Consider the following 24738-nt stretch of genomic DNA (forward strand, 5'->3'; position numbering starts at 1 on the left):
TGAAGCTGCTCTTCTCAGTCAAGGGAATACTGATTTTAATATACTTTATCATTGTTTTTGACTGGATGCTGCCTGAGCATTATAACCTAGGCTTTAAGAGTATTTTATTTTTAAAAATACATCCTTTGAGAAATCCACAGCCTACTGCATGTATATTTTAGTAGACCTACAGTCAATTTAAAAGATTTATTGTGGAACATTGGTCAAACAGCTCAGTATTTTTTGGATAACTGGGAAAAACACTTCTGTTTGAAATCTATGGGGAGCCATTTGCTTGTCTACACTGTGCTGCAAGTATTGCAAAGCTAAATTATTTTCACCTCAGTTTAGTGCAGAGCGGTGACTTTTTTTCTTACTATCTAGCCTGCTTTTATTTGTTTATTTACCAGATTTTTATCCCCCTTTTATTTTACAAATAACTCAAGGCAGCAAACATATATAATATTCCTTCCTACTCCTGTTTTCTCTAATATAACAAGAACCCTGTGAGATGAATTGGGCTGAGAGAGAATGTAACCCAAGTCACCCACAGGTTTTCATGCCTAAAATGAGACTAGAACTCAAATCTCATGGTTTCTAGGTCAGCACTTTAACCACTACATCAAGATAATGCAGTGAATTACAAAGAACAACAAAAGCCGTTGAAATGTCTCATTGAAATGATTGCAGTTTCTTAGATAAAATGCATGGGCCCAGGGGTCACTGCATTATCTGACGCCTGTGAGTAGTTGTTTTGGCTGTATTGTTATCTACATCAAGATTTTCAAGTCCAAACATTCAGTTTCTAGTACATTTTGTCTCATTAAAAAAAAAAAATCCAGAGCAAAGCTCTGAATTAAACATGTAACTAAACTGTTTATAAAGGTTCTGAAGCATAGGATTTGATCTCAAGAAATAAATCCTTAACCAATCCTTATCTCACTGCCTATTTGTACCTTGTCAGAACTAGTTAGCTGCCCTACATCACAACATGGCACTTGCCATGTTTTATTTTTTTGCCAAATTATTGTTCCTGTCTGACGGCTTAAAAGGAGAAATATTTTATATTCTTTGCTATTTATGGGCTTTTAGCATTATGTCTCTCAGAGAAGTACATCAGCATACAACAGCTGATTTAAAAAAAATGGGTACTGCAATAAGAAGCACTTAAGATTATCTATCTAGTCCACAGTCAGTCTATTGTATCTCACTGAATATTTTATGATTGTACTACAAGGAAGAAATAAAAGATAATCTTTCAGCACATGGAAACTTCTGATGCACTTACATAGTATTATCCAGGCTCACGGGGAGCATTTTTCTACCATGTTTTATTTATTGAATTTCCTACTCCTCTCCCACCCATTGTTTTAACTGATTATGATTTTAGTGTAGTTCTGGCTAAATGATGCAGAAATAGGCAAGGCAAAAAAATACATTAGCAGTGTAGTTTCATTGAGCTACTAATACGGTACTATTTCAGAGAACAGTTCCAAAGATTGTAGAGTTCTGCATAAATGGACCAAAAATAAAATATCTCTGTAGATAAACTGCCATGAGAATGCTCCCTACATCAGATTTTAAAGCAATTTAGCTGAACAAAGATGTCTCATAGCAGACCAAATGTTACTTACATCTGCTGTGAACTATTCTTTATTCGAATTGTTCTATGCTCTGAATTAATGGAGATGGGTCAAAGCTTACGCTTTGGAAATTTTCTCATTACGTTGTATTTAGTTGTTGTATAGAAAGATTTCTTGACTGGATAATACTGTACAATCAAGTAGCACTTCATCCAACCCTCCATCCTAGTCAACAATTATGGAAATTACATTCCCCAAAAATTTGGAGGAGAAAGCCAATATTTATAGCATGCTTTCAAACAACATTCATGATTTATTCAATTTACATGGTTCACAACAGAGGCATTAGCTAATTCCCATGGGCTGGGTGGTTCTAGTTAAATTATCATCTGTCACAGCCATAATCTATAGAGCTGGCCAGAGATCTGGATTTGAAGAGCAAAATATGATTGGAGCTTGGAGCCTCTAAAGAATCCTCCAAAGCAGGTTACTGCACTCCACAGCTGTAGCATCTTCTTGACAAGAAATGCATATGGCATAAGATGTTCCAAACAGATGTTAATGTATGCATCTTGAATTGCATTTTGCCATTCAAATCTGGACATTAATCTTTTTTTTAGCTTCAGGAGCTAAGAAATTGAATCTAACATTCTGCACACAAAATACAGGTTTTATCACATGAAAGCAATGCATAGCACCCATTTTTGTATATTTATTAAGAAACAGTATGAGATTTATAAATATGTCTTTGTATATGCACTGAATTGCAACTTAGTATATGTTCTGAATTTGCTGCAAAAGTAGATTTGAAAATACTGCTTTCTGCTCATTCTGTCATTATATATTTTATATTCAGTATATAATTAAAAATGCACATATTAAGAATGAATAAAAAAGAATAAAACTAACATAAGAGAATAAAGGTGAGAGAGCCAGAATGGTGTTGGGGTTAAGATGACAGTCTAAAAACCAGGAGACTATGAGTTCTAATCCAGGGGTTGGTTTCAAATTTTTTTACTACTTGTTTTGTGGGTGTGGCTAGGTGGGGGAGCATGTGGGCATGGCCAAGTTGATGTTGCTCACACACATCCCCACTCAGTCACATGCCCCCCACCTAGCCATGCCCACAGAACCGGCAAAAATTTGTTTTGCCAGATGGGAGGCTGACAAAGAAGCCTCACTTTCCCCACCGCCGTTCCAATGCTCCATCTGCATGGATGGCAAGGGAAGGGTGCAGCGGCAGTGGAGGTGCCCTGCCAACTGCGGGCAAGTAGGTTGGACTGGCCTGGCTTTCAACTCTCCATCCAGCATGGGCAGCGGCTGTGAGTGGTAAAGGAAGAGAACCCTGGACCGGAATCCCTGCCTCCTTCCTCTGAGATCCGGCTTGGGGGACGGCCTTCTGTTGCCGTCCATGCAGAGCCTCTGCCAGCAGGGTGCCTCCTATTTCACCCTGCGCACACACCCTCCCACCAGCTGCAACCTAGGCCCCGCCTAGTCAGCTGGGTAGCTGGCTGGGAAAGTAGTGGGTGAGCGGAACTGACCTGGCCTCTAATGATCTGTCCAGCAGGGGCGGTTAGGGAAGGGGGCAGCAGCGGGGAGGCTCACCATCCCCCAAGCTGGCTCTCAGAGGCAGGGAAGTTGGCCAAGGGCTCGCTTTCCTTACTGCTCCCTGCCGCGGCCTCTGCCAGACAGAGCATTGGAGGCCAGGCTGGTCCTGGCTGCTCGCTTGCAGCTTTCTTGGCCAGTCACCCAGTTGACCAGGCGGGGCCCGGGTTGCAGCCAGAGAGGAGGGGGAGGGCTAGGCTAGTGTAAATGTTGCTTACCTGTGTGTAGGCAGGAGGCTATTCTGTGGATCCATGTGACAAAAGCGAGGCAGGGTGAGTGTCCAAGTGGCTTGGGGATGTGGCCAGCCAGCCAACCATCACTACCGGTGACATCACTACTGGTTCGGCAACCCAGGCCCAATTTCCACTACCGGAACAGAGGTTCGGAACCGGCAGCAACCCAAATCTGTTCTAATTCTGCCTTAAGCATGAGGCCAGCTGAGTGAACTTGGGCCAGTCACTCTGTCAGTCCCAAGAAGCAAAGTCCAAACCACTTCTGAAACAATACAAAGAAAACTACACAGACTAGTCTAGGCAGTTGCCAATAATAAAAAAACTGACTTGGAGCCCCCCCCCCCCAAAAAAAGAACAAAGGTAGAAGTTTACATAACTTTGGTAGGCAGTTTATTTTTTTTTCATATTTCCCAAAGAAGAAATAAGCATACTGTATCTTGCTTAGAATGAAAAGCAAGGCAGATTCAGTTCAAGTATATATGCTACTCAGATCTGGATGCTAACAGCACTATGCGATCTGTGAGATTTTGAGGGAGTTTAGGAATGTCGCATGTCACTGAAGTGGTGTCTAATTCTATTCCCTGAGAACCTAAACTTTAATTTAAAAACAAAACTTTCTAATTCTTGCCACTCCTGAATATATATTGCTAACATATAGGAAGCCACATGGAAATCTTTAGAGGAACAAATGATCGTTGTTTTTTTTTAATCATGGAAGTTCTGTACCTTATCTTCCACGTGACTATCAAGAATAAATTAAAAAGGACTTCTATCACACAGCATACATAAATTGCAAAACACTTTTTCTTATAAAATCTGTGTTGTATGGGAAGTGCAATTTTTTAAAATATGTCTATTTAACCATCCATTCTAAATATGATCTCCCAAGAATGAGCATTATGTCAATTTAGAATGCTGTCTCACCTAGAAATCAGTGCATTTGTTAGCAGAGAGAAAACAAATGAAAGATACTTTTAAGTTATTTTTTTAAATTAAAACAGTATGTACACATTGCACAGTATTAAAATGGAGCACCAACAACTCAGCTGTAGAGAACCCACTGCTTGCAGACCTTATTCTGAAGGTTTCTCATGGTGAAAAGAAGGAAAATGTGGGTATTACTCAAATTCTGCAGGAATGTCAGTAGTCTTAGGTCCTTTCCTTTTCCTGGATTATCAATTTTTCATGAGTTCTGGGATTATAAGAGTGCTGTCACTGCAGTCTGATTTATTGGTTTGAGATTGTATCTAGGTGTTGAATAACCCTCATTTGTCAGGGATTCGGCCTGTGGTTTTTGATAGCATGTATTATAGTCCACTATGGGCAAGATATTACTTTTAGGTTTATCATACTCTTTAATGTTTTGTGGTATTTTATAATCTTCACTGTTCCCATCTGCCTTGCATAAGGCAAGAAAAGTCCCAGAAGGAAAAGAAGAAACCGCAGGAATGTTGTAACAATTATCTGTAGAAAAATCATTTTCAATTCCTGTACATCGCTCTACAATAGGGGTGGCATATTCCGGTTCCTGATTGGTCAAAGGTAGCGCATAATCATGGTGATTTCTTCTTTGTGGGCGGTTGTAATGATTTCTGTTCTCTGAGAGACATTTTTTCTCATCCTCTGTATCCATTGGTTTAAAAGTAGATCCGTGCCGGGTAACTGTCCCAGTTCCTATCATGATGGGCTGTTGATAATCTAGACAGAAGACAGAAACAAGATCTTTAAAATTCCAGTTCAGATTGAGTATTAGCCACATTATTCCGCGCTAATTCCTGAATAGTTTGCTGTACATTGGTGAATTTGTTATGGCACTGAATGTTATGGCACTTAACAATCTGTCTTCCAAGTTTCAGCACTCATAGAGTTCCTGCATTCACATGGTCATAATCTGGATACTTGGCAGTCAGCCTGGATTTCTGATCATAACAATCTATGTTGGCCATGTGATCACAATTTACAACCTTTCCTGTTGGCTTCCCATAAATAAAATCAATGAGAAGCCAAAAGGAAATTAAGGTCACATGAGTTCTTTGCTTAACAGTCCGTGGTAATTTGCTTAGTGATGTAACCAGATACTGTGCACTTTACAATTGCATCACTTAGTGATGGAAATTCTGGTTACATTACTTACTGTAATTAAGCTAGAACTACCTGCATTGTATGAATAGTGATGGCTAAGAAACCTTGCAGTGTTGGCTTATGAACTTTAGTGGAACAGCAGGTTTAGAAGCTGAAGGGTTGCAGGTTTAAGGAGAGATTGGTGGCAAGACTCTCAAAAATGGATGACAGACAGAAAGAGAGATCCCATGCTCCACCAACTAGGGACAAAAACTATTGGCAATCTGAAAGAGGCAATGTTAACCAGTCTCTCTTAACTCTAAAGAGAAGTTGAGTTCTTAAGAGTTATAGAGAAGTACATACAAATTCAGGTAACACTTTGCAAACATTTTCAGTAGTGAAAACATATTGTTAAAAATATTTCAAATCTCTGTGATTATCTTCCATGAGACAGTGGAAGAAAGGAACAATGGAACACAGCTGGAAATTGCAAAGTTAGGCTGCAAGAACTGAAATTCAGTGCTGTTTTGGTAGCTTAATCAAAAGAAAAAATTGCATGAAGATATGTTATGCACTATATCTTGCGTTAAATCATGTGAATTAGACTAAAAATCCCTTAACAGAATGCATTAAATTTGGAAAAAATTGAATATGGTTATTTTAGTCTTTTTTAAGTAAAAAAAGAACACATTTTTAAAAATGCTTCCAAAACCATCCTTTCTCAACCAAACTTATATAGGTAGTCCTCGACTTACGGCCACAATTGAGCCCAAAATTTTTATTCCTAAGCAGGACAGTTGTTAAATGATCTGTGCCCCCTTTTACAACCTTTACTGCCACATAAATTTGAATGCACACTAATTCAGCTCACTGCCAGAAATTCGATTCTGAGCAGCTCAAGGTTGACTCTGCCTTCCATCCTTCTGAGGTCAGTAAAAGGAGTCAGACTGTTGGGGGCAATATGCTGACTTTGTAAAACCTCTTAGAGAGGGCTGTAAAGCACCGTGAAGTGATATACTGTATAAATCTAAGTGCTATTGCTATAAATGAATCACTGCAGTTGTTAAGTGAATTATATGGTTGTTAAGCAAATCTGGCTTCCCCCATTTACTTTACATGTCAGAAGCCAGCTGGGAAGGTTACAAAGGGTGATCACACGACCTGGCACAGTGCAGCTGTCATAAATACATGACAGTTTTCAAGTGCCCAAATTGTGTTCATGTGACTGGGGGGATTCTGCAGTGGTTGTGTCAAAAATAGTCATAAGTCACTTTTTTCAGTGCTATTGTTGCTTTGAATAATCACTTAAAGGGATGGCTGCAAGTTGAGGGCTATCTGTTAATTTTGCTAGGTTTTCAGTGGCTGTTGGAATGGGCCTGCAAGATTGAGAATTGCATCTTTCATAAAGCTATAAAATTAATTTTGTGAGAAAGTTCCTGTTTCCAAAGTTGTTTAGAACATCTGAAGTTGAACGTGGCCTCTTCTTTTGGTGGTAAGAGATACTAAACAAAATTCTATCCCCCTATATAGAAATTGCCTTGGGATTTTATACATATAGCTCAATTAAGGTAATGATGCATGGACACGAGAAAGTATGGAAAGAAGGCCCATCCATTTTTACTTCCCCATCTGCTTATTTGAGCTAATCAAAGTTTCATGGTGTCTTGCATTAGAGCAAGTGAATTGCAAAAGCCCCATGACAGAGTGCATTAAGGTTGACATCTAGAACATTTCAACAAACCTCAATCATGAATAGAAATCACTTAAATGTCAGGGAATCACCTAGTCTCTTGCCAAAGGAATCCTTTTAGTCAACTTTCTACACTTTTATAAATATTTGTAAATGTTAACAGCAATGGGAGAAACGATTGGGGAAAAGAACGGGAACAGTTTAATACATTAGCAATGTTGTTTTTTTAAAAACATAATGGAATAGGAATCGGGACTAGAATTTTCTAAATTGAATTTTCTAATTGTGGTTGTAAAGCATGAGGTCATGTGTCCTTAATGACAGCAGTCCTGGTTGCTGTTAATTGAATCCCACTGCTTCTGAGCCAAGGTCCCACCATGATCCAAGCCATTTGCAGCTTGATCCCTCTCAGTCTGAGCCTTAGTAAGGTAAGGGGCTGCCTCCTCTTCAATTCTTCTGATCCACCTCCTTCCCTCCCCATCTCTGCCCTTCTGGCTACCTTGTACTCCACTGTCCTGTGTTCAATGCCCCTGCTGGCCCGACTGCTCCATCTGATCTTTGCTATCTTTTTTCTGCCTCTACTGACAAGCCACACCGGCCAGTGTGGCAGGCTGACGGGGCCAGTGGAATGCAGGGAAGTCAAAAGGGGGCTGGGTCATAGATGAATGTGGGGAGTTGAAATGCCTCTGTAGTTTGCAGTGCAAGAAAATTGCAAGCATCCAAATTTTGATCCCATGACTGAGGCTGCTGCAATGGACATAACTTTGGAGGGAAAGCACCAGATGGTTTCCCAAAAAGCAACTGGACTTCCTTCCTTCGATTCCCCACCAATCAGTTAGAACTGAAGCTTCTTGGATAAGAAGCAAAATGTGTTCAAAAAAAACTTCTAAGAAAGTCCAGTTGCCTTTTGGAAAAGCACCTTTATGACATGCCTTCGAATGATCACTGAATGAATGATCATAACTTAAGGACTGCCTGTACATTACTTTTTCAAAACATCCAAAACTTTGCCAAAGGGCAGGAAAGTTTCTCGTAATGCATTTAGAATCTAGGAAAGCAAGCCTTTCTGAACAAAAAAAAATCATTATAATCAATCACCTGTGAAATACACTGCCTTTCCCTAATTAAGGAGGGGGAAATCAAATGTTTTGCATATTATAGTGTCAGAAACAGTGATAGTTTCCAGAAGAATTACCTGCTATCTTGCTTGTGATCAGTTCCAGTTCTTTGGGTGCCTCTTTTTCATTATTGTAAGTGATGGTGAATTCTGCAGACTGATATCGGACAAAGGGTGGTTGGATTTGTTTCCAGAAACCTAAAACAGAAACCTAGACATTTAGATCATAGCTATGTTTAATCTCAAAAGGTAAATTAATCTAAAGCACTGCATGCATTGAGTCGATTTACTCTAAATAGTTGTTGGGGGCATATAGATATATTGACTATCATAAAATTGCCTTTAAAATGATTTGGAAAACCAATTACGATACTAATTGTAGCTTGTATCAGAATCTTCACTACTAGCATTAGCTCTACCAAATTATCACTGTAAGGGTCAAAATTTTGAAGGCCCACTTGCATGAAATTCTAAGGTAAAGGTTTCCCTCCTGTCAGTGGTGTCTCTAGGGCACAATGCTCATCTCAGTTTATTGGCCAAAGGAGCAAGCATTGTCTAAAGACAATTTCCATAGTCATGTAGCCATCATGACTATACACCAACGGTCCCCAACCCTTTGGGCACCAGGGACCAGTTCTGTGGAGAGAGGTTTTTCCATGGACTGGAGGGTGTGTGGTTTCACTTGTTGCCTGCATCCCACGGATAGGATTTAACTTGTTTGCGTGGCCCAGTTTCTAGCATGCTGAGGACCGGTGCCGTCCATTGACCAGGTGATGGGGCACCTGCTATACGCCAATGATACATGGAACACTGCTACCTTCCAACCAAGGTCTACTAGCATTTCCATGCTTTCTACTAGGCATGAATTCTATTAGGACACAGTTAGTTTTCTTAGTTTTTCTATAGTAATGGAAGTTTATACTTTCCTTTTTAGATGGCAAAGAACTAGTGTAGGGAAGCTATTTCTCAAGGGAGATAGCAAAAGCTCAGCTTGTACACACAAGATTTCTAGCTCTTCAAAATACTCTGTGGAAAGCAGCACTTTATTTCTTGTACAGTCATGAATATATATTATATATATTTTTAATATGCCTTCAAAATCCTAGTGCTAATGAAATTTAGGTCTTGCCGTGTTTCTGATCAAAGCTGGATCAGCTAGAGAGTCAAAGGAGCAGCATTACATATTAAAAGTGCTCTATAAAAATCTTGGTGGTTGTATAGCATCATAAATCATTCATGCAACCATAAACGGCAGGGGAACAAATATAAGAATCTATCCACAGATTCCCACAGAGCAGTCAGAGAAGCTGAAAAACAGGATGTGCAGGATCAGAGATATCAGTGCCAGCTCTCTCTGAATGTCCAGCTCTGTTCAACTCACTATATATAAAAACGTAATGCATAGAGGTCAGGAAAGAGAAAGGTGGAACAGGTCAAGGATATTCTTCCTACTGAATCCAAAAGTTAATACTGATCAGCAGGTCCTTGTTCTTTTATTCCTTGTTCTATAACAAAAGCAAAAGATTGCCACTAACTTGGTTTTCCAGTGTCAGATGAACCATACGTAGTACCTTTCTTTCCTTTTCTGTAAGGAAGAACAAGATAAATTACACATTTCCTGCTTCAGTTCAAATAGATTTCACAGAATCTATTAACTTGGTAAATTCCAAACTGCATGCAATTTTGAATTTTCAGACTTATGTCTTCCTAAGTTTGTTATATACTATGGATATTGGCAAGGATTCATGGGCAGATTTGTTATTTTTCCTAGAAGTCAGATACATAGCTTTCATACTACATTTCCACTAGATTTCCAAGTTCAGGGACTATGGGGTTTTGATTGAAATCATTTTTATTTATATTCAGGGCATCATTAAACAAACAAATCAAGAAGCTAACAATTTCTCCCTTTATTTGTTCAATTTATAACATTTCCTTCATGAGTTCAAGGTGGCTTAAAATGGAGATCTCCCTTTGTTTTATTGCCACATGAACTCTACAGGTAGATTGGACTAGAGAGAACAACTATTTCAAAGACAGCCCCAGATATTGCCCTACTTATGAATTTCAAATTTCAAAGAGCAAATCTGATCACAAGTCCATCCTAAAATGTCCCGGAAGGCAGGACAAGGTTAGTTTCTGGCATGCTGTTTGCAGATCCACCCACCCACCCACCCACACACACACCCAGACACATACACACACAAACACCAGTTTCGACTTGCAAAGAGCCTCTTGGAACTTAATCTTTTCATAAGTAGGGTAGGTAATGTCTGTTCCTGGGTCTCCCCAGCCCTAGTCTAGCACCTTTTGAATGAAACTGACATTATGATGAATATCTTTCCCAACCTCTGGCACATATCATAAAAAGGTAGATGTTTTTAGTTTGTTAACCAGCCAGATAGTCTAGTAATGTGTTTAATGTCTTGTGTAAGCTAAGGCTGCTCTGAAAATTATGTAGCTTCCGAAATCAATATTTGTACCAATGATTAAGCTATAGTTTACAAATAATAGAATTCATTTCATGAATCTAAACTTGGGCTGTACATGGCTGAGGCAATCATGTGACATGTATCATTTTGTGTTGGTAAAACAGCAGGGTGTGCCTACTCATTCTTTATTTGAAAAAATAACTTAAGATAAGGAGCCGGTTCGCATCAGTAATAGCAATAGCAGTTAGGCTTATATACCGCTTCATAGGGCTTTCAGCCCTCTCTAAGCGGTTTACAGAGTCAGCATATTGCCCCCAACAACAATCTGGGTCCTCATTTTACCCACCTCGGAAGGATGGAAGGCTGAGTCAACCCTGAGCCGGTGAGATTTGAACCGCTGAGCTGCTGATCTAGCAGTCAGCTGAAGTAGCCTGCAGTGCTGCATTTAACCACTGCGCCACCTCGGCTCTTACTATTAGTAATACTATTCCTTTCATTAGGTTCCAGGGTGAAGAGGAGCTAGAAAGTTCATTCTTCACTAAGGCTATATGGCTTGGCAAGGAGGAAAGTGGAATGTAAGATGATTGGACAGGATGTCAACACAGTGTGTCAATCAGGCTGTGTCCATGTCTACAAATTTGTCTCTATTTATCAGCAGCCTGAACATGTGCTAACTCAAAAACCAATCTCCATGCAGCTCTGTGGAACTTTTTTTTTTTTTTTTTTGGCTTATTGTGATGTACAATACAATTCAGAAAGAAAGCATTGTTAAAAACTACAGGGCAGTGAAACCTTATTTTTATAGGCCACTTGTAGGAAGTGGGTTTTGGATACTCCCAAATGTCTATTAAATATGAAAAGTACAGTACATAATCACAGTGATTTTTGTTATTGTAATATGCAAATTGAAATGTATACCACATAAGGAAATCTGGGTCACGAACCTCTGCAGATATTGGAAATTACAGTAAAATTAATATAACTATATCTGTCCTATCTAGACTACTTTGGATTTAGAGAACGGGTGTCAAATTCGACCATGTCATGGGCCAGATCGTGACATATTGCAATACTTTTTGCCTTTGCAGAGTCAGGTGAGCGTGGCCTGTACATGACGTATCCGCCCCACTGGCCACCAGTTGGACAGGCCTGATTTAGAGTATTTGTCCATTTTGTCAGTGGACATCCAGACTGAAATTTGGTCTTCTGCATATAAAATTTGATAAACAGTGATAGTTAAAATTAAGATTTCACAGTAAATAGGTTTGTATTCCATGATCAGCCAACAATCACCGAACTATAGTCTTATGTAGCAGTGCGTCCGTTAAGAGAGAGAGAAAGGAAGAGAAAAAAATACTTGCTCGGAGGATATTTTTTTGTAAGCTACTATTGTGATTTCTGTGTTCAGAAATCACAATACTTCATCACAAAACAAAGCTCAGCATAATTATTTTTCCCTCTACCTCAGCTTTCCTTTAATGATTGAGTCCATGTTTTTCAAAAAATGATTTTCAAGGCTGAACCAAATGCAGCTATCCTGTTCTGAGCTAATTCGCTATGCAAATAATTAACATTAATGAATTGGCAGAGGTTCCTGAAAGCATCTTGAAACAATACTTTGATCTTGCTCTTCTGCTATGCTTGCCCATGAAATGTGGAAAGAACTCTCTAAGCAAGCACACTTTGTCAAGCTATTCAGTCAGCTCTCCCCATTCTACTTAGGTGCAATTTATAATGATCACATATTCTCACAGGTAAACCAAGAATTGTAGATTCCAAATATTCTGCTGGATAAGCCAACCCTGGAATTTTTTTTAAACCAAATACTATGAAAAATATACCATCCATAAATATATCAATTGTAAAAATTAAAACATTCAAAAATATGGAGCATCTTATTGATGCCGGGGCAAATTTTCCATGGTATTTTGGTTACAATTCAAGACTCTGCATATTTGCTGATGGGCTTATCCAGTATATACGGTATCTGAATGAATGCTAAGAGAAGGAGACAGAGAAAGCCATACATCTCTTGGAGACTCAGATTTGTGGAAGCCTGATCAACCAGACTAATTAAAACAGTTGGGAATTAAATAAGATATCAGGCATGCAACAGTTTAAAGAATATATAAAATCATTAAACAAAACAATATTTTCCCCATTGGAATTATTTTTATCTACCAATTACTCTTGAAATGTCATAATGAATAAAGAGGCTGCACCTATCCAAATGATGACAATGATCATGTGTCTAATTCCAAATGAGGAAAAAAAAATAAGCCACTTACTTTCGCAGTGCAGTAAAGATCCAGATTCCCAATAACAGGAGCAGCAAAAGCACCACCAAGGTTGGAATAATGATAGCCATAAGATTCAATCCTTAAAAAAAGTAAAATAAAAACCAAGATTTAAAAAAATGTTGAAAACAAGGCTAGAAAACTGACTTTCGAGCTGCACTACATACTAATGATCATATTTATTCTCACATAGAGGAGTACATCTCTTGTAAAGCAGGCACACTTTATTTTAATAGAAAAACAAAATTGATGGAGTGCTATGCAACCGTGTGTGTGTGTGTGTGTGTGTGTGTGTGTGTACATACATACATATATACAGTATATCACAGAAATTGGTGGAAAAATGGCTAGTGTTAAGTGCCCAATATCTTGTCCTCTATAATTGGATCACATTGGAGTAAGCTCATTATTCAATAAGCTCATTATCAAATTATTGCTTCTATTCAAGCCCATTACGATTAAATGATGCTGCCAACATGGCAGAATTCCAATGGCGTGATTTCAGACCACTTGGAAGGAGTGTTAAGGATGAAAATGGGAGCAGACTGCTGTCCACTTCCTCTTCCGTTTTATTTTTGAAGAAAGCAAAATATATCACAAAGTCTGCTACTCTCCTGTCAAACTGCAGTGATAGCAGCTCAGGAAGCAGAAGCCACAAGCTGAATGCTGGGAAAATATGAGGAAAGCAGATAGGTACAAAAAATATGTGTATTTGAGGGGAGATGGGAGAATGGGATGGATGAGAACTGCCTGCCTTTGACCGTGGACGGTGTGACTGTTTTTTGAATAGTTGTTTCCAACTTTTTTTTCTCCATTTCACATACATAGGATTGCACTGATTGTCATACCTAAGTTGGTTTCAACTAAAGGTATATATTCTGTGCTTGATTGGTCATCTTTTTTAGTGGAAACGCCTGTGCTTTGACTTGGTCTCTGTCCGAGTGGATGAATAAGAGAGCTGTTACCTACAAACAGATGGGAAAAAAAAGTCAACATCCCATTTGCGGGACAATCAGATTCTATTTTTTACAAGCTGTTTAAAGATAAAAATGGCTTACTTCGGGCTGCTCGACAACCAATAAGTTCCACTTTCAGGGCTATTCTTTTGTGCCAGGTCTGTGGAATAATTCTCAGAAAGCGAGCTACTATAGGGGGAATAAAATTATTCCGAACTACATCTCCATGATTTGAGTTGGCTTTGAATATCTGCAATATGAAAGGAAACACACACACACACACACACAGAAACAGGACAATTGATAGAAAATTAGGAACAAATGGTGATTTATGAAAAACAAATAACATAATTCATGAAATTAATCTTTCATGGAAATATGGTAAGAAGATGGTTAAACTGAGCAAGTCAAATCTGCTTTGTCTATGACTATAACATAAGAAATGGGGTGGGTTTTTTGACTGGCTTAATAGCAAATGTTATGTCACTGCCCAAATTTGAGAAGTGCCTGGCATAGAGAAGACCTACTTGATAGAATTGAAGAATCTGAACCTGGATGACACAAACTGCCAAGTTAGCACAATAAGTCAGCACAACCAACAAAAAGCCCTCCAGTTTTAGGCCAGTTTTCTCAGCCATTTTGTTTCTCATAGTGGTCAACTTTGGGGTACTCAAAACGCCATCCTTAATAGTCCTATCCTCTATAAATGTTTATCCAGTCCCCCTTTAAAGCCATTCAAGTTAGTGGCTATTGCTATGTCTTATGGTAATGAAGTCTACAGGGTAACTAAGTGCCACTGTAAACCTAGCCATCTGGAAAACTGGACATTTGCATCATTATTTCCCACCTGTTGAAAGGAATTGGGGAGAAAACCAACCCATTTGGAACCATTTCATTCTGGATCCCACCCCCACCCCCCACCCCGGCCCTAGCCAGGATTTAATAAATAAATGCCACCAAGATTCATGTTTGGTTAAATTTGCATAGAAGCACCTGAATAAACAAATTACTATTAAATGTTCGTACATTTTTATGGTATTAACAATGGCAGACACACTGTCCGTGTGCTGCCTTCCACATGAAAAAATAGCTTTATAAGCATAAACCTTTCTGTTGTATTTGTGTGCAGTTTAAAATGTTTTCAATTTGTTAACAAAACCTCTTTATTTCACTACTGTTAGGGCACTCAGGATCTGTAAAAGTATAATCTCTTTATATTTTCACTAGTTGTTCTACCATGAAGCAATTACCACTAATTTATGAATGCTAGGAATACAGCAAGCGATTCAGCCAAACTTAAGGACACTTGAAGCTCATTTCAGTCAATAGGATTTTGATCAGACTAACACTGCTGCTTCAATCATAAAAAAAGTACTGGAGAAAAAAAAATCTCAATAACCGCATTCTCCCTCCTTTGTCCATCCCCTAACCAGGATTACCTTTTCTTCATTGCTTAAGATTCTTTTGTAGGTTCTCCATTTTGAGTTATTATTTTTATAGTTCACAACAAATGTCTTAACGTAATAATTAAAATGAAGCACAGTAGACCCCGTAGTTCTAATTCCTTGCAATGAAAGAAAAGAGAATAGAAATAAACATGAAGCTAAACTTTTTTTCAAATAAAATTAATATATTGAGACCAAACTTAAAAACTTCAATATGTTAGCTTTATATTTTATCACCATTTCCACTACTGTTCACATTTAAAACATTCATTTACATGCATACTTCTATCAATAGATAAAAACGTCTGTTCATTTAAGAAGCCCAATTTGCCACAAATAATAATAAGAACCAAAAATATGCAAATTCTATATTGTGATTTTATATATGAGTATAGTTCAACCCCCATTAATAAGGCATAGAGGATTTCATTGGCTTACAACTAGGGGCAATTTTATTATCTGTATCAGATTGGTTTATATAGTTCTTAAACAAAATTGAGGCTTCAGGATGCAAAACATTATGGAGAGAATTTCTAAACACAGTGCAGATGCAACCAAACAACCAAACAAATGCAAACAAAACAAGACCATATGAACAGTACACAAACATGAGCTCTTCTTGTGGGACATAGCCATTTAGGTTTATTTAGCCACTTTGTTTTGCATCAGAGCCAAGATAAAGTTTGAACCCAAATCATCAACATGTAGTTTATTCCATAGAAAGCCAGAATTATTTAGTTCTAGCTACCATATTGTCTGAACATAGCACTGAATTATAGAAGGCAAGTAATTTTATTCCATGAATAACCCAGAAGCATCTGTAGGATCCAACACTCAAAATGGAAAAAAAAACAGTGGTTGTGCCCTCATGATGCAAAGGCCACACTTTTATAACTGTACACAACATCATGGCACACATATTAAAGGCATATGCTGCTGTACTGAGCAGGAAGCCTCCAAACTGACCTGTAATTTTAATTTTCTCTCCCAAGTCAATTTCCAGCCACTGCTGATGGTTACTCTGGTTTGCTGCCCAAGATGGTCCAGGAATTTTAAGCCAAGCTTTCTGAGGAGACCACTCAACTAACTCCCCAACTTCATTGATTTCATCCCAGGATGATGATGCAGTTATCTGAATATTCAAAGCACCTCCACCTCCTAAATTCAGTGCTTTGTCACAACCTTTAAATAAAAAAAGAATGTGCATTTTTGTTATCACTGTACATATCAGAAAAATACTTACTTTGTCCAGTAGGACATTTATCCTGGACATTTTTAATGCTCTACTCAAATGTAGAACCCAACATCTGAATTTAATTATGGATAAGAAGAACTTACATATTATTTATCAGAATTGGATAAATTCCCCAAGTGAAGGCTTTGATTTCCAAAGATGGTATTATTCTGACACTAAATGAATTGAATGCTGGTGAGCTGGTGAAATGGGGGGAAGATAGATAGGATGGGGCAATTATAGTGCTCTAACCAATTACTAGGATGGGTGGATTGCCAAGTGCCTGAATCTTGATTATGTGAGGGTATTGCAACAACTATAACTTCTGAAAAGGATAATAACAAGCACCATCATAATTTTGAATGGTCATTAAATGGTTGTAAATTAAGGATTACCTGTATAAACACCTACTTGATAGCAAAGTAAGTGGACGTAGTTTTGAGTAACATCTGAATTATATTTATAATGATAACAGCTTTGAAGTACTAATTAAGTTATGCTTTATTGAGCAAAAAAGTAAAATAATAATACTCCTTACCATTTGAGTTAAAAATAAATCGCTTGTTTGATAGAGATCCACTGTCAAGAAAAAAGATACCATAACGTTAACTATCTATTGTCACAGATATGGGTTTGTGTGTATTGGTACTATCTGTATATCTTTACCAATCAACCAACTAACCATTCAAAGCTATTTACTTATGTATGATTTTGTTAGCAGTTCTATTTCAAAGAATGAACTCTTTCCCTAACTTAGAGTAACGGTAACAGATCTGATGCCTATTATTATTTAATTATAGTATTGAGGTTATGCAAATGACCCTGACTAATAAATGCAGTTTAGTTGCTGTTTTGTTCAAGAGCCAGTTTAATATCACACTTTAGCAACCAATGACTGAATTTTGATACATATATCTTCACTTAATAGGCTGAAAACTGAACAAAGCTAATGCCCACAATTGGCTTTTCTCTTTGAACAATTCAGCAAGTAAATTGGGAAGTCTGCATTAACAGAACAATATTTAACATTAGACAATAAGGTAGAGTTGCTCATGGTAAGGGAGGTACAGACCAATTGCGTAAAAAAAAAAGGAAACAGCTTTTTATGGGAACATACAGTTATAGGTCTCCTTATTATGTTAAGAATAGCATACACAAACATGTTTTTACTTCAGATCAAATTATGGTTATTTAGGCTTCCTAGTTTAATTATGACTTATTTTGAAAGAGAAGGAAAGGGGCTATACACGACTATATCCTGGCTTTAAGTAAGCATATCATAAGCCAAGCACCAAAAACAATACTTACTCTTGGGAAAGGATGCCATTGGCCAAGATACCCTGATACCGATTTCTTCCTTTCAACTGAACTACATTGATCTGGCCACCCACTTCATCTGCAATGATTCCAGCATGTATGGCAGATTTGCACAAAAGGGATGTCTGGTGTAATAAAGTCAAATTAACAAACAAACAAACCATTAGCAAAGATTGTGTTTTAATACTTAAATAACTCATACCCATCTAGCCAATAATAGAGCCCACTCTTTCAGAAATTAAGTCTAATAGAAAAGGAAAGTAACATTTCTCTGTAAATTATCTAACTGGAGAAGAAGCAGTGTTACTTCTGAAAAGATTGCAAAAACTTGGCCTGTTAGGTAAATATGCTCTAAGGTTAATATTTTACAATGCAGAAATCTTTCCTTACTCAGAAATCACTAAGTCCCATTTCCTCAAAATACAGGTGGCGAAGAATAATGCCACATGCTCTGGTTATTTAGTTGAAGATACTCTATAATGAAGAGGAGGACTTGGAATTATTGCCTAAAAAAGCCTGTTAAGCCTCATCTGCAAACTGGATCAAAAGAAATGGCATGTGAAGATTATATCAATTGGCATTGATCTAAATGAAACTACACACCCACATAAATACATATGAAGCGAACACCATGAGGAGTACGATAATAAAAGAACAACCAGTCATTATATTGACCAGATCAAAATGCACATATTGTAATTCTCTCTGTACTTCCAAACGGTGTGCAAAACCTAAATATATACTTAGCTTCAACTGATCTTTCTATGACTGCCCCCATCAGTCCAGCTCTTCAGGTGAAGCCATACCTCTTTTGCTATGCCCTACAACGAAGCTGCAATGTTGTAGCGGGGCAATTGTCTTAACTGGCTGTTCTGTTCATATGTGCAAGAAGACATTTTCATTCAAGCAAAACATCACATTAAGTGGCCTATCTCAAAGCATCAACTAGAGGCAATGGGGCAGAACACGTTCATAGATTTGCAGTGCTACTTTGCTCCACTGAGCAACCGTGAGACACCTCTGCAAAATGATCTGATAAGGAGGCTTATCATATTTGTAGACGAGGGCAAAATCAAAATAACCTTGACCTAAGCCTTAATCTAAATCCAATTGAGTGATATTTAAAGGTGTTCACGGTGCCTTCTGTAGCTGATCCTCTGATAAAGGATTTGAGATACCAGGCTTATTAGCTGGGCAATAAGGCTCCTAGGAGGATCTAGGGTTCATACTAGACTACCAGCTGAACATGGGGAAGCAGCATCATGCAGAGCTGTTTAGGCTGGATAGCCACCTGCTACAGAATCTTAATGGATTCCTACACTGACCATAAACTGTTTTATGTTTTATGCAGCCTGATGCAGTGGTGTAATACCAGTTTTTATTTCTTTTTTTAATAAAAATTTTATTTTCAAACAAACACAACCACACAACACATATAACATAAAAGCCTCTTCAACTACATACAGTGTGTCGATTGGTTACAAGGTCTTTCTGCGTCATTTCCATAGTCATCACTTGAATTTTATCAAAATTCACCTATTGTCAATCAAGATATCTTTGTATACATTGTTATGTTATGCTTCCTTTGTTTGATTATCACTATTGTCTCTCCATTTTAGATAAGGTATTCTAAATATATAACCAATATTATAATTTCATTATATCATATTCAATATATCCAATAATAAGGAGTTATTTTTTATCCTATTCTGTCATTCTATTATTTTAGCATTGATAACATTCTCTAATAATTTTCAATTCCATGTTTTTTCCCATTATTAGTATCATCAATCTAATATACATGTATACAAATTGTTATAATTATTAAACATCCATTAAGCTTAGCTATTATTACATCCTTTCAACATAAGGCATATTAAATTTGAAGTAAATTTATATTATGACATTTTATTACATCATCCTGAAATCATCCATTATTCTATTCTATATAGAATTGTTTATCTTTTGTAAAAAGGCTTTTCAACATCATCTACATAAAGCTCACTTACAGTTTGTATAAAATTTCATATTATCAATCTAGTATATATACATGCTTTATCATTATTAATCATTTATTTGACTATAGCTATTATTACGTTGTACATAGCACTCAAAATTTAACTACATTTAACTAAATTTTATTGTGACATTTCATTTCATCATCCTGTATCCTTCCAGAAGTAGTGTAATCCAATATCTCTTGCCATTTGTAAAGTCTGTATTCTAAGTGTTTTCTTGATAAGTCTTATGTGGACTTCTCTTAAGAACTTGTTGTTCATTGCATGTCTTATAAGGATTCGAAACCCTCTATCTTCTCCTTTTATCAGCCTAACTTCTGCCGAGATTACTCTCATTATTTCTGCCAAATTTTCTCTCCTTTCTTCATCTATGTTCTGACATCTGAAATAAAGTTCCGGTTCATCGATCTCTCCTTTCCATATTTCACACTTGTCATTTCTCTCCACTCTGTTTGCTGTCAGTGTCAACAATTTTCTTATCACTTTCATATGTCTCTGTGATTTTTTGAGCTCTGTTCTCAAACTTCATCACTGTCCCCGTACTTTCTGTATTTTGATCTATAATTTCAAGTCTCTTTTCAATTCTCTCTGTGATTATTAAAACTTTTTGAATTTCTAAGAAAATTCTTTGCAAAGTTAGTGCCTTTTCTTCTTCTCATTGTGCCATTTTCCAGGTTATAGACACTGCCAAAACATCTGAGACTTTTTAGGTTTCAAACAAATTCAATGTTTTTCAAATCAAAGCTTTCTCTTTCCTTCAAAGGAACACCTGTATAAACAAAATGTTTTCCACTGACCCTTTCAGTAAACAAAGCTTATAGCTTTGTAATATCAGATATCGCCAAGCCTCTAGCCACTAGATGGCAGTGTTACCTCTTTTCCATCTGTTTTTGCCTTTCTCTGTGAACTCCAAAGTTTCCGGAAGAGGAAAAAAATGTTTAAAAATTACGCTCCATCCAAGCCTTACAAGAGAAGAAACTTTTAATCCACGAATACAAAAAATGGAAAAAGTATAGAGGAAGAAGGAAAAAAAAGAGACCAGTCCAGTTTAAAAGTAAGAGGCATTTGTAAAAAGTCCATCCATAAAAAACAAACAAAGTTAAGGTAGAAAAGATAACACAATAGTTTTAAACCAGGGTTAATTCGCACCTTATTTTCTTCTGTCTTCAATTTTATTTTAAACTCCAAGTCTTTTGGGTTTTCCCTTCTCTAATAATAAAATTTTTCTCACCATTTCGACACACTGTCTCTCCTGTACTGCTGTTTCAGGGGCTTGTCCTAATCGTCTACAGCCATTTTGGCTGCTTCTCTTGTAGCTGGCAAAAAGAGCTTTCTCCTAGATCAATCAGGGACTTTGTGATGTCCCTGAGATCAGCAGGACATGCTCTTCTCTATCACTGCTCCTTCAGAACAGTTTAGGTCCAAAAGGACCGTCCAGGAACAGAGATATTGATAGCAATCCTGGCGTCCCAAGATTGCATGTCGTGTTGTTGCGACGTTAAGCCCCACCTTCAATACCAGTTTTTTTGATCTTCACTCATAATAAAATTCCTGCAAAATATATTACTGTACCTAACTTTCAAAAGTTTTCAGATGACAACAGATGAATTTTTTAGTTTAATAGAAAAACAGTTCTATCAGCCAGACTACCAACCATTTAGCCTGAACTATATTAATTAAACAAAAAAAAACATATTTTAAGTGTTTCTCATTAAGCCTGACATTTCAAAGTTGACTCAGCCTTCCACCCTTCCAAGGTCAGTAAAATGAGGACCCAAATTGTTGGGGGAATAGAATGACTCTGTAAACCACTTAGAGAGAGTTATAAAATACTATGAAACTGTATATAAGTGCTATTGCTATTATATGCACATGTTCATATCACTATTTCCAGATCTTAATATGCTCCATGTTGCATAATAATTTATTGTACTCACTTTGACTTAAGTTAAATGTTTTATTGACTAATCAAAAATATCTTGAAAACAGCACTGCCATTTTTTCCCTTCTAAATCCGCTCTTACACTGGGATACTTACATCTCTGTAGCCTTCTATGATATTACCAGAAATATCTCCTATTATATCTCTGCAACCAGGAGGACAGTATCTGCTACCAGGGGAAAAAAGAGGACTCATTATTTGAAGTAGAGATTAGTAATGTATGCAGTATATACACACACTCATAAATACAGGCATAAACACAAACGATGCTAAGATCAAAGCCTTCCCCCTCAAAATTCCAGTTGATTCAAACACTCTATGGAATACAATAACGCCCACAACAGCAGCAACTGGAATGCATGTTCTTTGTTTCTTGTTGCCATATTTGAACTGGATGTTATGTATCAAGAGTTGTTTTTATAATCCACTACATATTGTCATAGTTCTACTTGCCCACCCAGGTCTAGCTTTTACCACATGGCTAATTAGATCTTGATAGCGTTTGCAGCTTCCCTGGGAACTACTGTATGTTAAACTGTTTCTGCAGCTTTTACAGATGTGGACAGCTCTGTAAGGTGCTGCTGTTTCATCACAGAGTCCACTAGCAGCAGCTATCCGAGACATCACTGTTTCTGGAGGTTACAATGAATTTGGGGGAAAAAAGGCAAGAAAAAGAGGAGATGACTCCTGAGACTCTGCTTCAAGGTCTACAATTTTCTTTCATCCTTACTAAGATTTTGCTGGGTGCAGGGGTGGGTTTCAAAAATTGTTCGAACCTACTCTGTGGGCGTGGCCTCCTTTGTGGGCGTGGCTTGCTGCCCATGTGACCAGATGGGAGTGGCTTGCCACCCATGTGACCTGGTGGGAGTGGCCAAGATGATGTTATTACTAGATATTACTAATTACTAGATATTATTAATATTACTAGATCATTATTAATGCATAGATAACTGTGGGACATTACACACCCACCCACACCCACAAACTATGACAGTGCTAGGAAAACACCAAAAAAATAAAAATCCCCCCCCCCCCAAAAAAGAAAGACTGCCAATGAAACCAGTTTTTTTTTCCTAAGCCTAAGAACAGGAAAGACAAAGTCACTGGAATAAAAACCATCAAGGCAATGTGGAAAATTATAAAGGACAGGCACTCACAGAACCATCAACCACCTCAGAATTACCTAAACAAGTAAGGTGACCAGATTTTCAGATTGGTAAAGAGGGACACCATTGACCGGGGGGGGGGGGGGAGCTAGGCCGCGGCAGTTACTGCCAGCCCGCGACCTCGCTAGGGACGTCTGGTCACCTTAATTATATACATCCTCTCTCTCTCTATCCATCCATCCATCTGTCTATCTGCCTGCCTATCTAGTTATGGTATCCCTCTCCCTCTTTCCCCCTCTCTTTCTCCATCCATCTATCTGCTTGCCTACCTATCTCTCTCTCTTTCTCTCTATCCATCCGTCTATCTGCCTGCCTATCTGTCTATCTAGTTATGGTCTCTCTCTCTCTCTCCCTCTCCCTCCCTCATTATCATCTATCTCAGTGTTTCTCCACCTTTTTATAAAAATAATTTTTTTTTTTTTTTTGTTACATAGACGACACATACCCACAACAATAAAAACAAAACAAAAAGAAAAAAACCCATCATCACATATAGCATGTCATTTGGTTACAAGTGTTTTAACATTTATCATTCTTATACATTTATTATTTCATTTAATAGGTTATAATATACAGTTTGGGTTGCTTTGTTTACCATCCCTTCCTCCTGTTATAACACCACCTTATTTTCCCTTTCTTTTCTCCCTTCCTCCCTTCTCTACTTTCTTCCTTCCTGCTCTCCTTTCCCTTCCTTCTTCCTGTACCTTTCTCCTACTCCTGCTCTTTCTCATCCCCTTCCTACCCTCTCTCCTCCTCTTTCTCTCCTTTCCATCCTCCTCTCCTTACCTCTTTCTTTTCACCCTCCCTCCCTTCTCTACTTTCCTCCTTCTTCCTCTCCTTCTCCTTCCTTCTTCCCTTACCTTTCTCCTACTCCTGCTCTTCCTCTTCCCCTTTCTACCCTCTCTCCCCCTCTTTCTCTCCTTTCCATCCTCCTCTCCTTACCTCTTTCTTCTTTTCCCCATCTTCCTTTCATTCTCTCCTCCTTTCTCCCTTTCTCCCAACTCCCTTTCTGGGAGTTGAAGTCCACACACTTTCAAGTCTCCAAGGTGGAGAAAGACTGATCTATCTAATTAATATAATTATTTCTCCCTCTCTTTTTCACTCTCTTTCCAGCGCACACACGCAAATGCATAGGGCAGCCCACCTCACACACAGGTAACTCCGGGCGGCTTACGGGAAGAGGACAGCCGACCACTCACCCACGCGGGGGGGGGCAGGATTTCGCCAAGAAAAGTTAACTTTCCTGCGAAAGGGGCCGGCAGCCTCTTAGCTCTTCCCGGCCGGGAAGACCTCCCCCCACTTCCACTCCTGCGACCCTCCTCCTGCCTCCTCGGAGCTTCAAGCAAGCTAACTGGGAAGGCCAGGGAAGAAGAAGAAGCGGCGGCGCGAGGTCAGCGGTCCTTGGGGGACCCTTTCCCGGCTCGGCTGCCGTTGCTGCTGCTGCGGGCGGAAGGGGAGGAGGAGGAGGAAGAAGATAAAGCGGCGGGGCGGTCCCTGCAGCCGCTGACGCGGGAAAGGTGCGCTTTGACAGACCTTCCACAGCCCTGCCAAAGCGCCCATTTCCCGGCTCAGCTGCCATTGCTGCTGCTCAGGGCAGAAGGGGAGGAGGAGGAGGAAGATAAAGCGGCGGGGCGGTCCCTGCAGCCGCCGACGTGGGAAAGGT

The 24738-nt window shown here is 38.4% G+C and overlaps 1 protein-coding gene across 2 annotated transcripts in view; it reads right to left on the minus strand.

Annotated features, from left to right (window-relative positions):
• Positions 1-3773: 3773 nt before the first annotated feature.
• The window catches only part of DCBLD1 (discoidin, CUB and LCCL domain containing 1), a 39804-nt gene continuing 18839 nt past the window's right edge, over positions 3774-24738 (minus strand). The window contains exons 5-15 of one of the 2 annotated variants that reach the window (XM_014068891.2): positions 22006-22075; positions 17941-18074; positions 17171-17211; positions 16365-16580; positions 15393-15517; positions 14056-14203; positions 13846-13962; positions 12989-13079; positions 9804-9853; positions 8347-8466; positions 3774-5098 (exon numbers count right to left, since the gene is read on the minus strand). In XM_014068891.2, coding sequence (XP_013924366.2) covers positions 4599-5098; positions 8347-8466; positions 9804-9853; positions 12989-13079; positions 13846-13962; positions 14056-14203; positions 15393-15517; positions 16365-16580; positions 17171-17211; positions 17941-18074; positions 22006-22075 — 1612 coding nt within the window. In that variant the 3' untranslated portion in view covers positions 3774-4598. Of the gene's footprint in view, positions 5099-8346; positions 8467-9803; positions 9854-12988; positions 13080-13845; positions 13963-14055; positions 14204-15392; positions 15518-16364; positions 16581-17170; positions 17212-17940; positions 18075-22005; positions 22079-24738 lie in introns of both variants that reach the window. The other variant, XM_014068890.2, reaches the window with a different exon arrangement.

This window comes from Thamnophis sirtalis, unplaced genomic scaffold, assembly GCF_051295495.1.
Source record: "Thamnophis sirtalis isolate CommonGarterSnake01/CBP01778 unplaced genomic scaffold, rThaSir2_p1.2 scaffold_6, whole genome shotgun sequence".
NCBI classification, from domain to species: Eukaryota; Metazoa; Chordata; class Lepidosauria; order Squamata; family Natricidae; genus Thamnophis; species Thamnophis sirtalis.